Source organism: Barbatula barbatula (assembly GCF_947034865.1).
Source record: "Barbatula barbatula genome assembly, chromosome: 2".
NCBI classification, from domain to species: domain Eukaryota; kingdom Metazoa; phylum Chordata; class Actinopteri; order Cypriniformes; family Nemacheilidae; genus Barbatula; species Barbatula barbatula.
In genome coordinates this window covers 18872228-18884999 of record NC_136767.1, presented here as the reverse complement: position 1 = coordinate 18884999, position 12772 = coordinate 18872228, and the positions used below count along the sequence as shown (strand labels likewise).

At 35.5% G+C, this 12772-nt stretch overlaps 1 protein-coding gene and 1 long non-coding RNA gene across 2 annotated transcripts; both read left to right on the top strand.

Moving 5' to 3' along the window:
- Positions 1-2385: 2385 nt before the first annotated feature.
- LOC306903700 (uncharacterized protein) lies at positions 2386-4930 on the top strand. Its single transcript, XM_079473076.1, has 4 exons — positions 2386-2427; positions 2817-2871; positions 3229-3312; positions 3473-4930. Exons 1-4 carry the CDS (start codon positions 2419-2421, stop codon positions 3901-3903), a joined length of 579 nt encoding a protein of 192 aa, XP_079329202.1. The 5' UTR covers positions 2386-2418; the 3' UTR covers positions 3904-4930.
- Positions 4931-9172: 4242 nt separating this feature from the next.
- LOC306891241 lies at positions 9173-11352 on the top strand. Its single transcript, XR_013786335.1, has 3 exons — positions 9173-9458; positions 9590-9668; positions 10179-11352. It is a non-coding gene; the product is annotated as an uncharacterized lncRNA (long non-coding RNA).
- Positions 11353-12772: the final 1420 nt, after the last annotated feature.

The following is a 12772-nucleotide window of genomic DNA, read 5'->3' as shown; positions in this document are numbered from 1 at the left end:
CAGTATTTTAAATTATATTTTATATCTTATATATTATATAAATAAATATATTTATTTTCTCCTATTTTGAATTCGAAATTTATGTACATACATTTAACTCCTGCACTTGTGAACCTGCTTAAAGAGAATCTCCTTCAGTAAAGTTATATTTTGTTAAAATGAATTACATTTAAAAAAATATATTTTGTAAACATACATTTATTGTAATGGAAGAGTAAGACAACAACTGACTCTCAACGATCTCTTGTCCCAGTTAACATTTCAATTTTCCATTTTGCTAATGGAGAGCCCTTTAAGTGGAAAAAAAATCATGTCGTGAAAATCTTTCCTGTGCTTGTTTTTACGTCCTGTAAATAGTGTTGCCATTACACACAACAAGAGATGCTGAGATCATCCTCAATTCCACAAATCTTGCTGTGACACTGGAAACAAAAGGTTTGTGAGAACATTTAGACTGTGAATCCTGCCCTCGGCCTTCACTTTACTTTACATGTTGTGCTTTATCATTCCCAACAATAAAGATCTTCATCCTCGGGTTTAGACACTTACTATTTAATATTCACATAAAAATATCAAGATGTCGATCCATAGTTTGCAATCTCAAATCTGGTTTTGTGGCCTCCTCATTTAAATTAATCTGAACACATGATACCGGAAATCAACAATGCTTAGCCAACAGAGTGCTGACGAGTGGAATTTGATGTCATCGTGGCACATCACAGAGTCCTGTAAGCTTTTGAAACGGAAGACGTTTGCGGGCATTTTCTTTAGCTTGCTTTGATATCATCTGGGAAACGGCCCTTTTCAGGAAATGTCACTTGTGACTTTTGCTAAAGGAGTAAGCGATAAACATGAGTCATATAAAAAATTATCACTGGAAAAACATAATCGGTGTCTGAATCTATAAAGTAATCTTCAGATGCTCGCAAACAGGTTGCATGTCCCTAAAGAGCCAAGCAAACCTTAAACATGCACAGTGCAGAAACACTTTTGCTGATGCGTCTGCTAACACCCACACCCAATGGGAGCACATGTATATACATGTGGTGACCTTGTTTGTATGATTGATCACAGATATATCTTATGACTTCCAGTAAACATTAGCGAGGGAAAATACCTTGCTATAGGTGGTCTATTATGTAGTTGTGGTCTTTTTAGTTATTTTCATAGAAAATTGTACTTGTCAGGACCCATTGATCCGGTATATGTGAAAGATTTCAATTTCTGCTGCTTCTTAATTGTTTAAGAATTGGAAGGTTTGTGCCTGTGTACAGCATCCATAGAGTCTATCCACCAACCCAACCATAATCTTTCATGGCATTCTGTTTTATATGTCTTTCCTAAAAAGTAAGCTGATCCAAGACAATGAAATTACAGTGATGTCCAGTTTTGTAAAAATTTACGTATAGCTGCTGTCCTTCTGAAACCCTGTATCTCCATATTTTGTGATTTTTATTTTTTGCCATGAATAATTATTATTCGTCACCTTTTATGTTTGTCATGGGTCTAAGCAATAACATTATTGAAGTACAGTACTTTTTCCATTTCCAGAAAAAACTGCAAATTTGAACATACAGTACAAGGTTTTGTAAGGAAAGTGTCAGTATTTACTTCTTATTCAAATATAGTATTCAGGATTTGTCAAAAACTTCATATTCATGTTGCATAGTGTAATCTGAAGATCAGCTTTGAGAATAATTTAAGGTATGGGAAAAAGTCCACACAAGTTCAATCTCAGGACAATGGCTACAAAATGGATCCACAAATATTAGCGAACATGTATGGTCAGTGTACGTGTCATTTCATATGAGCCTTTGGTTTGCATGCATTTCTTAAAAATGTGATAAAACCCATATTCACTGACACACAGTTGCCTTTTTTGCAAAATATTTTTGATGCCAAATATTTGCACTTGTTGCAGAAAATGGATGTTTTACTGTAACTTGAGAGGGCATCAAAAGCAAATATTACACAACCATGACCCCTGACGTCACGTTTGGTCACTACTACAGTATACAGACAGGTGCTTGTAGCCTACCTGTAATAGGTAACAAAGTTTGCATGATGGCTGTTTGTTAATCCAATTGTCAGAGATAAAGCAAACTGAAAGGACTTCGGGGTTAGAAACCAGTGAAAGCCTTGTCTTCACTGTCAGCAGTGATGCATACACCCTCGTCTCACCCACAGGTGATGCAGCGTAGTTAATCGCGTATACTGTTGAATGCGTGGGAGAGCCATAGCTCATTACAGTCGACTGCATCCGGCATCTAAAAGAGGCATTTCCAGTCCGAGGCTGCGCTTGTTTAGGCATCTTGCGAAACAGGCATGGAGACGGCACGCAAAGTCAAAGCGCATTTCATTTGGACATCTGTTGCTTTGGTCGTTGTCATAACTGCGTCATGCTTGACTTATGTCTTCATGTCTAAGGTAAATATATCTAGTCTTGGATTTTCATTGCAAAACTTTTCCTTTTGTTCGTTTGTTACTCTGTCAACTTGGATAATTCTTATAGAAGATTAATGTGAAAGTAATAGCCTAATAAAAAAATGAACACGACCTATGCTTAGTGTTGAATTTATCATTCACACAATAGAGAAGAACTGCATGTTTTAATAAAAGAGGGAAAATTACACGATCCTCATTTATAGCAGATCTAATGCTTGAGCTAAAACGATTTGATGCTTTCTGAGTTTTGGTTGCAATTCTTCTGTGGATAAAGACGGATTAGTTGCAGGGGGCGTGTTGGTAAAATAAACTATTGATGCATTTATGCAAGCAGTTATGACGCGGCAAGCTTCCTCTCTGTTACATTTCAGACACACAAGCTTCCATACCAGGCACCTAGATGTCAGAATGCTAAAGTCGTCAGTGGTAAGTTTATTTTAAGTGAACTATTATTGTACAGTTGCGCATTTGTCCTCAAAAAGAAATTGACAGAAAGATCTTAAAAGGATTGACAGAATATCTTTAAAACTTCTATATATAAACAAGGGCTCTTTAAAGCGGAGAGACCATTGTGAACTAAGTTTTTTTTCCTTTATGTGATTTAACGTAATGTTATTTGAGATTGTATTTTTATCGGTGGATTGGGTGGAGATGTGACTGTGTAGTTGTGCGTTTCTAACACCAAATGCATTGTCTAGGGCAGCGCGTTTAATTTAAAATAGAATTCTAACGCATTCAGCGTTTTTTAGGAATGAGATCTAACAGCTAAATGCTTTTTTCTAGCCCCTTCTTTATTCGATCCGACAGCCACTTCAATGGGAAATATATGCGGACGCAAATCCTCTCGAGAACACTGGCTTTTGAAAGGTGAGTTGTTAAATATTTGTACATTATATTATATATAAAACAAATCACAAATCAAAAATTCACTTTAAAATGCCCACATTTGCATTTATTTTAGAACACATTTAAATAACAAGCTTTCCGCGAAGTCTTGCATTGATATCTATCTTTGTTTATGGTCTAGCTCAGGGACTCAACGAGAAAAACGGTCGTCTGATCTGGGAGGATGAATGGGCAGAAAACAGGAATAAGAGCGAGACTATTCTCGACCACACCAACATGTGGATGGTCATACGAGAGAAGGGGGTTTATCTCTTGTACATACAGGCCAACTTCAAACTGAAGTACAGCGAAGAACGCAAACTTCTTGTGGATTTCGATTATAGTAATGGCACACGTACACAGGATGATGCGCAGATTTTTGCAGCTGCACATGACACCCAGGTGGTGAATTCCAGTGAGGTGCAGGACGCAAAGCTCAACACTTTCCTCAAGATGGACCTGAACTCAGGAAGCCGGGTATCAGTAAGAGCGTTTCCTAGTGATGCTGTGACCACGGCCGCAAGACCCTTCTCTACCTTCATCACTCTCATAAAGTGGGCCGATGACTGGTAGATTGTGCACAGAGAATATAGCTGATATTGCGATGTACTGCCCAGATAAGCTTTAGCATTGAAACTGTTGTTCATTTTAAAATTTCAATATTCAAGATCAGCTGCTGCTGGATGTTGCTGCGGTGTGACGCCTGAGATATTCCAGCTGTTCAACTAGGAAGTGCTCGTTGACATTAACAACAATTGCGTAGGGGGTTGTGATACTTTCTTGGTGTTTTTTCCCTTTTATTTCCTTTCGAAACATGAAGATCACATCTTATGGTTTTCTCAGAAGCATGACACATTTTCCTTTCAAGAGATATATGCGAGTGAGGTTTGTTGTGTTTCAGTTTTTTAATGAGTCAAGATGAAAAGGGCATGATGTACTGTTTATGGGCATATAGACTTTGAAAAAACTTGTGATTTAGTACATCAAGCACGTGATCGACAAAACAGCAGTAAGCTAATTCTGAGCAAGTCACCACGTCGTGGTATGCAGTATTAATGCAGTATTAATCCTCGACGACTGAATGTAAAATCCTCAAGTCCCATCTTGTCCAACGTTCATTTTATTATTGATTATTGATTAGTGTGTCATAAATAGGCTGCAGAGCTACACTTTATCTGTTGAGGCAAGAAACCAGCATTTGTATTTACAAAATGTCTTCTCACACTTTCATCTCTACATTGGAAACACCTAGATGATATTCAAACCATCAGTGTTTTGATGGGGTGGAGGGTTGTAATGGTGTGGTTACAACTAGTGACATACCACTAGTAAGTAACACTAACCAAGCTAAAGTCAAGCAAGCCATATAAAGCTAAATCAACTGTTATGATGAGAATAAGACATTCTCTTTATAAATAACAGCTGTTATTCGAATAATCTAAGTCAGATCAAAACTATTGATCGAATTAAATTAAGTAGGAAAATATGTTTAGAATGTTGTTTTTATAGGTCCTTATGTGACTGTATAGAGGTGGAAATCATTTTGTATACCAGGTAATCCGTGCCAAATTGACTACGTTTTTACTGTTCTCAAACATATATAAACATACATTTATATTTATATCACAATTTTATTATTCTATTTAAACTATTATAAATATGTATTAGATATATTTGTCTGACTTCCATGTGTTTAAAATCACTGTAACAAACAATCATACTGGACTTTCAAAAATGTGATTGTTTATGTAGGATGTTTAATGAATGGCTACAGCTGAAATGTCATTAATGTTATTAATAAATTATGTCATTTTTTACAAACAATACACGTCCCTCAGAAATATTGAGAGCTTTTTCTTATTCAAATGCTATTAAAACTTTCAACAAAATTTGTTGTTTGATAAGAGCTTTTGAAAAAAACGTAGTGCAATGAAAGCACTAAAAATAAGTGAGTGAGAACTGTCTTTGTCTTGATGTAGTTTATGCAGTGGTAACTACTGCCCCCGTGTGGCGGACACGTTTTTCAAAATGTAAATTTACCTTTATAAATTGGTTAACAAAACAAGTTTTTGTAATTAGCATAATTCAATATTATAATATTACTATGATTATTGGAAAACATTTTTAAGCTTGCTATCAGTAAAAGGTGTTTTTGGACTAATGTGAAAGTTTGGAACCAGGATTTCCAAAACCTGTTGATTTTTCATGTAAGAACTTTGTTATTGTGTCGTGTTTGTTTAACGTCTTTCGTCTTTTGTTGTCTATAGCTTAATTACTCTGTTTGATAAAATGATCACAGTAATTCGTGAGTAAGAGTGATAACACACTGACAACCCTTGTCTTGCTTTTAAAAGAATCTGCTGCAAATAATTTGAGTTCATTCATGTGTCAGTCCCACATTTTTTGTTTGGTTTGAGGCATCACAAGCTCCTAATGACTAAATATCAAGAACATTGTTTATTTAAGAGTATTATAATCACTCCTTTGCTACAAACATACTGCAGATGGACAAAATATTCAAAGAAAAAAAAAGAAAAGAGGAAAAAAGAAACAAAACACTATAAATGGAAGAACGCTGGAAGGAACAAAAACTAATAGATGCCATGTCATGAGGATGACATTACTTACAAATAGTTTGAAAATTGAAGTCTTTCCTTTCCGGTATCATTAAAATATTGAAAATAAGCTTGCTGCATAACTAATATATATATATATATATATATATATATAGTATATATATATATATATAGTATATAGTATATTTTTCTGTTATATTATTCACAAATACTGAATTATTCCAGGCATGCAGACAATCTATGACCACTGTATCTAGCCTGAAAAAGAAAAGGTATGAAAAATATTCCAGCCAAAACAAATGAAATCCAACATTTACTTGATATGTTGCTGTATATGTTGATTTCAACATACAATATACAAACGTAATTATGGTTTAGCCTAACTATAGTTATTTGTGTGTTTATTTAAATTATTATTTGTTTTTTAAACCATAGTAAACACAAACCCCCAAATGTATTGTCATTGTATTTTTAATTAAAACTACAGCAGTACAAAACAAAACAAAGTTTGCGGCCAACACGATTACACGTTCTTTGTCAAATTAAGTCAGCTTCATTTATATAGCGCTTTTAACAATTTCCATTGTTACAATGCAGCTGTACAAGAAAACATTGATTATAAGCAAAACATAAAAGGTTATACCAGTCAAAACACAGGTCAAATATCACACACACTATAAATTCCTATGCAGTGTTAATTAAATAAGACTATAAAATTCTTACCAATGACTGGTAACCAGTGCAAGGTTGAACCGGGCTAATATGCTCATACTTTTTTGTACGTGTAAGAACTCGAGCTGTCGCATTTTGGACCAGTTGGAGTTTTTGTAATAGGCCTGCAGGGCAACCACCTAATAGTGCATTACAGTAATCTAGTCTTGATGTCATAAAGGCATTAATCAGCTTCTCTGCATCTGAGGGTGACAGCATATGACGTAGTTTAGATATATTTTTAAGATGGAAAAACGCAATTTTACAGGTGATGGCGACATGGTTCTCAAATGACAGAGTACTGTCGAATAAAACGCCAAGATTCTTTGCTGAAGACGAGGGTTTTATGGAACATCCATTAATAGTTAAGCAGTATTCTTGCTTGTTACTTATGGCGGATTTCGGTCCAATAAGTAACACTTCAGTTTTGTTCGAGTTCAGTAATAAAAATAGCTACTCACCCACTTTTTTTATATAGACTATGCATTCCACTATTTGATGTAATTGCTGTGTTCATGAGGTTTCGAGGAAATATAAAGTTGCGTATCATCAGCATAACAGTGAAAGCTTACTCCCTGTAGAGCATAGGCCCTAAGACTGAGCCCTGTGGTACACTGTACTTGATTTGCGTAATACCTCTTTGTTTATTGCTACATGTTGCAAATGGTCGCATAAATAAGAGCCAAACCATTTCAAAGCTATTTCCTGAATACCGACATCATTTTCAAGTCTATGTAGGAGCGTGCTGTGGTCAATGGTGTAGAATGCAGCACTAAGATCTAGCAGCACCAATAAGGAGATACAACCTCGGTCAGACGCCATAACCAGATCATTTGTAACTCTAAATTCAGACTGGAAATCTTCATTAATCTCATTCCTTTGGAGGAAGGAACATATTTGAGTTGAGACTACTTCTCCAGAGCTTTAGATAAGAAAGGTAGATTCGAATTAGGTCTGTAGTTAGTTCTCCAGGGTCGAGATGGGGGTTTTTGACAAGGGGTCTCATAACAGCCACCTTATATGCTTTAGGCACATGTCCTAGTGTTACGAACCCCCTTTAGGTCTAGGAATAAAACGAGATTGTAACAAAGAAAAAAAAATTAAACTGACGGTCACTTAATCCCCTGATTCCGAAGGCACCAAAAAAAACACATGCTTGTGCAAAATATATGGTTTTTATTTTGCAACCAGGAGTAACAAAGTAGGAAGAATTCCTTCAGGAGAGGGCAAGGCCAACACAAAAACCAAAACAATCTAACTTCCCAGGTAAGACTTAAATAATCTGTATCCAAAGGAAAAAGAAATAAACAAAGACTAACCTTCCTCCGCACAAATTCAAAACACAGACATTAAAATGGCATTTCCGTTTATTCAGGAACCCGTAGATGAGGAAGCTGTGCCATATTTCTAGACAGAAGAAAAGCTCCTGCCCGGGAGGGGTGGACACCGTCACTTTTCAACAGGTCAGGTCTGCCCTCAAATCTCCTCCAGTTATTCATATCGGGGTCCGCAGATCTCCCAAAACGTGACATCGGGAACTTCCACTCCGAGTTTCATATGGGCGGGGCAGTTCATGTACGTCAGAGGACACATGGTGTGTAGTCGGCTACAAGTTTGGACCAAGACTCTACCAAGCACCCACATACATACTGTTCTTATCCTTTACGCGGACTTTCGATAGGCAATGACCGTAAACTGGATATTCTAGCCTATCTTCTACCACTCACCCTACTCACGAACCCAATCTTTTACCACACAAACCTTTCTGCATGTGTACATTTCAGATAAACATTATTTAGCCTAGTTTGTTTAATAATCTGATTTGATCGTGACGATCCACTGGACACACACATTCCAATGTACAATCATGTATCTTACTGTACACGCATATGAATGTCATGTCACATTTGTTTTAACTCAACATCACGAGTTATGCAAAGTAAGGTCTATAGCTAAAACATGCCTTAAAAACGAATTTGTCAAAAAGAATGCCAATTCACAACATTATTTACTTGAACGTCTGTTTAAAGCTGTTAAAGCAGGATAGAACTTTTTCAACACCTAGTCTACTTTGCATTTAACAGTAATATTAATATGCAGAGTATTCTTATATATTTTTAATACAATTTACTGATCTACTGTCTACTCGATCCATGTTCCTCAAGTATTTTTGTGTACACTGCAGAATAACTTGAGAAATACTCATTTGACCTGTGCTTTATTTTTGAAAACAGCTACTTTAATTATTTTATTAATTATATATGATACATTGCAATTGAAGGACAAGATCGACATATTTGGTTAGGGTTTTATGTCATAGAAACAGTAAACAAACAATTAATACATGTAAAAAGTGACAGGTTAGAAAATTGTCGTGCATTAAAAATGTGTACTTTTTTGTAATAAATAAAAATCTGTAGTAGAACAGGGAATTGAGCAGGAACCTAAAAAAGCAGATGTTCGCAATCGACTCTTCGGAATCGAAAAATTGTCACATGCGGTTCTAAACGGATCGTCCCATGCTTTTATAGGTAGGCGGGGAAGCACGAATGGAGGCGGTATTTTCCGAATGTGAGATGGAGTGGGTGGGTTGTATAAATCCCAGGATTCAACAAGAAACGACACTTCAGCCTTTAACCGTTTCATTGGTCATTGAACGAGCCGATGACTCGAAAGGAAACCCTCGACTGTTCCATGGAGCAGGGACACATGGTGCAAGTTTTGATGGAACACTGTCATAACATGAAGCAACAGGAGACACGACTGCGCTTGGCCACTGCATTCCTCATAGCAGCTTTCCTCGCAACATTGGTGTGGATACAGTTTCATCAACAGAAAACGGTAAACACATAAATCCGTACAAACTCAAGCACTTGTCGGTAGGCTACTTGCTGTTATTCTATTTGACAGTTTCCGAGAGAAAAGCTCTTATAATGAAAGTTTTAACGATCTCTTGTTTTCCTATGTTTTAGTATGCATTTTTAGGTGCCCGAGTGGAAGCTTTGACAACTGATGAAGGATCACCCAGAAGATTTTCTGCTAACCTGAAAAGTAGGTTTAATTGTCATCTCTTATTTTAGTTGAAAAGGCAATGCAGAACCATCACTTTTTTAAAGTTCACCCCAAAATAAAATCATAATTTACTCAACTTTGTGAGGTTCTATGAATGCTCCTAACCAAGCAGTTCTTTGGCCCCACTGACTACCATAGTAGGAAAAATTGCTTTATCAAATACTTTGTTCTGTCGATCACAAAAGGAGACATTTTGAAGAACGTAGGACAGCAAGCAGTTCTTGGGGACCTTTGCACAATTTGTCCTACTATGATAGTCAATGGGGTCCAATCATTGTTTGGTTACGAGCAGTGAGTAATTCATGACAGAATATTTATTTTTGGGGAAACTATCCCTTTAAGATTTAGGCAGACTGCACCAACCAGGTTTGATGTGTGAACAATTGTGTCTAATGGTCAAGAGATACCGTTTGTTTTGTATTTGTAAACAATATTTAGCATTAAGGTGAACTGATTAATGACCGTTATGCTCTATCTCTTCTTCACCAGCTCATCCAAACATGAATGCTTGTCCTAAAAAGCAAAGCAAGGGAAAACAGCTCATAAAGTGGTGCCAGACGAGTGAGGAACTTGACCACCAACATTTTAATTTGACAAACAGCACTGTTCTTCATGTCTTCACAAAGGGCTTATACCTGATCAATCTGAGGATCTCATACCGTATAGCTAGTCATACATGTCAGGATACGGAGAGACCAATTTTAGACGTCACAGTCACACAGCAGCATAGCAATTATAAAGAGGAGAGAGATGTTATGACTGCTGTGGAGAGCATGCATTGTTATCTGCATTGGCTGCAGTCAGTCACTTTGAACAAAGTAGTCATGCTAGAAGATGACACTGATCTCAGGGTGAAAATTACCTCCAATACATGTGAATATGTCAGTTGGCATGCAAACAGCCATTTAGAGGTTTCTTACTTCGAGTAAACTTATTTTTATTCAATTGGAATGTTGTTGAGGGGTTGACTTAATTACAAAATCGAAATTGTTATTAAATAACATGACTGCATATTTGTAGATTATCCAGAGATAAGGGTAAAAACAGATATTGAATAGTAAGAACATCACTATTATGTATGGGTCAGATTGCACCACAATGTTGACAAAACTTTTTTGTGCATTGAGCATATTCATTAAAGACAATTTGAATGACATTCATTTTTTAAAAACCAGGGCCCGTATTCACAAAACATCTTAAGGCTAAAAGTAGCTCTTAACTTGCTGATTTGAGAGAAACTTTTAAAGATAATGGTTTTGCCCGTCCTATTTTTTTCTAAGAGTATTTCACAAAGCGTTTTAAAACTAGCTCCTAAACCTGTGAAACATTAGGGGTAGTGAAAAGGACGCTCACTAAGACCAACTCACAACAATCCTAAAATGCCTGTTACAGCATCAATCTACCTTAAAACGTAAACATTTCACAAAGATTTCTCTGCTAACTGTTTTATGCTTAAAATTAGCTGAACATATACTTTATATGAACATATGGTTTCTTTTAAATAATTCAAAAATCATGTTGTTTATTGTATTATCATGTGTTTATTGTGTTTTATTGTTTTTGTTTTTAATTTAATTTTAAGATGAATTTTTATTGGTACTTAATCAAAAACAAAGGGTTTGATTAATATTAACTGGAATGCACAATAAAAACTTGAATTTTGAAAAATATATTGAGTTATCCATTTTTGTAAATCAACTCTTCACCTGTATAAATATTAACTTAGTGTATATTTTATCATCTAAATTTGATGTGTATAGTTGATCATCTTAATTTGAATATGGCAATCATTTTAAATTAAAATATTTTATTTATTAATTTAAATATGTCAACATGAGACCTCATTCCATAATATTTCTATGATTAAATGACTGAAAGAAGAGACCCATCCTCTATCAGCCAATCACTGTAGTTACAGTCAGTAAGATTGCTGACATCATCCGTAATATACTGTAGATAAAACAAAGTACACCTCTAAACTAATTCAATTAGTTGTGGTATGTTCCCTAATGTATGGGCTTGCTTGAAACTGTATTCTCGGCTAACATTAACATTGTAAAAAATATATTCTGTTTTGTCAGGAACTACAGTACTGCCTTTATCGCTATTTAGCTAAAAATGTCTGAAACTAGCTGATGGGAATATATTGTTAAAGTATGAAAAGATGCATCACACAGACAGCTGATATTAAAAATAATTCATGACATTATTGAAAATGATTTATGCTCTTTTCAATTCACTCAGCACGCATATGCCAGTTTTCCATCAACCATAAAATTTATTTGATCATTTTAAGGGACTTATTATGACATGAATGTCAAAGATGATTGTTTTGAATTGTCATCTAAGACACTATCTCACTAGCTCAAGTTATAGCACTAGCAATGCCAAGACTGCAGTTTAAAGTGATAGATCAACCAAAAATTCTGTCATTATTTACTCACCCTCTTGTCATTTCAAACCTTTATGACTCTCATTCTTCTAAAAAAGATGATATTTTCAAGAAAGTTGATAAGCACTGGTCCCCTTTCACTTCTATTGTACGTACACAAAAATTAAAGAGAATAGTAGCCAGTTAACAACATTCATCAAAATATCTTCCTTTGTGTTCCACAGAAGAAATTCATACAGGTTCAAAAAGACAAGAGGGTGGGTTAATGATGACAGATCTTTTATTTTCAGGTAAATTATAACTTTATTTTAAATTAAATATATAATTTTAATGCACTGTAACATTTTGGATTAAATATATAATTTTAAAGCACTGTAACATTTTGAAAGTCATTTTCTGAATATGAAGATGAGAAATCCCAAATATTTACTTATTCTGTATTTGGCCTACACACACCCACTGCAGTGTGCTTTATTAAAATATTATCAGGAGAGCCAGGTGTGATGAGGTCAGGAGTTGTGTAAAGATTCTCTTCTCTAAAATGAAAAGGCAAAGAAAAAAGACACGACCAATCTTGCCATACGGCTCAAATGTCTGATCTTCCACACCTACTTCAACTCCCCATTTAACCGCAGGTAAAAGCTGAATGCGTCACAAAGACATTTCAAACATCTACATTACGCAACACATG

Excerpts from the sequence above, each read along its gene's own strand:
- LOC306903700 (XM_079473076.1), top strand. Across the intron at positions 2,872-3,228 it reads GAATGCTAAAGTCGTCAGTG|CCCCTTCTTTATTCGATCCG; the intron begins GTAAGTTTATTT and ends GCTTTTTTCTAG. Across the intron at positions 3,313-3,472 it reads AGAACACTGGCTTTTGAAAG|CTCAGGGACTCAACGAGAAA; the intron begins GTGAGTTGTTAA and ends TTTATGGTCTAG.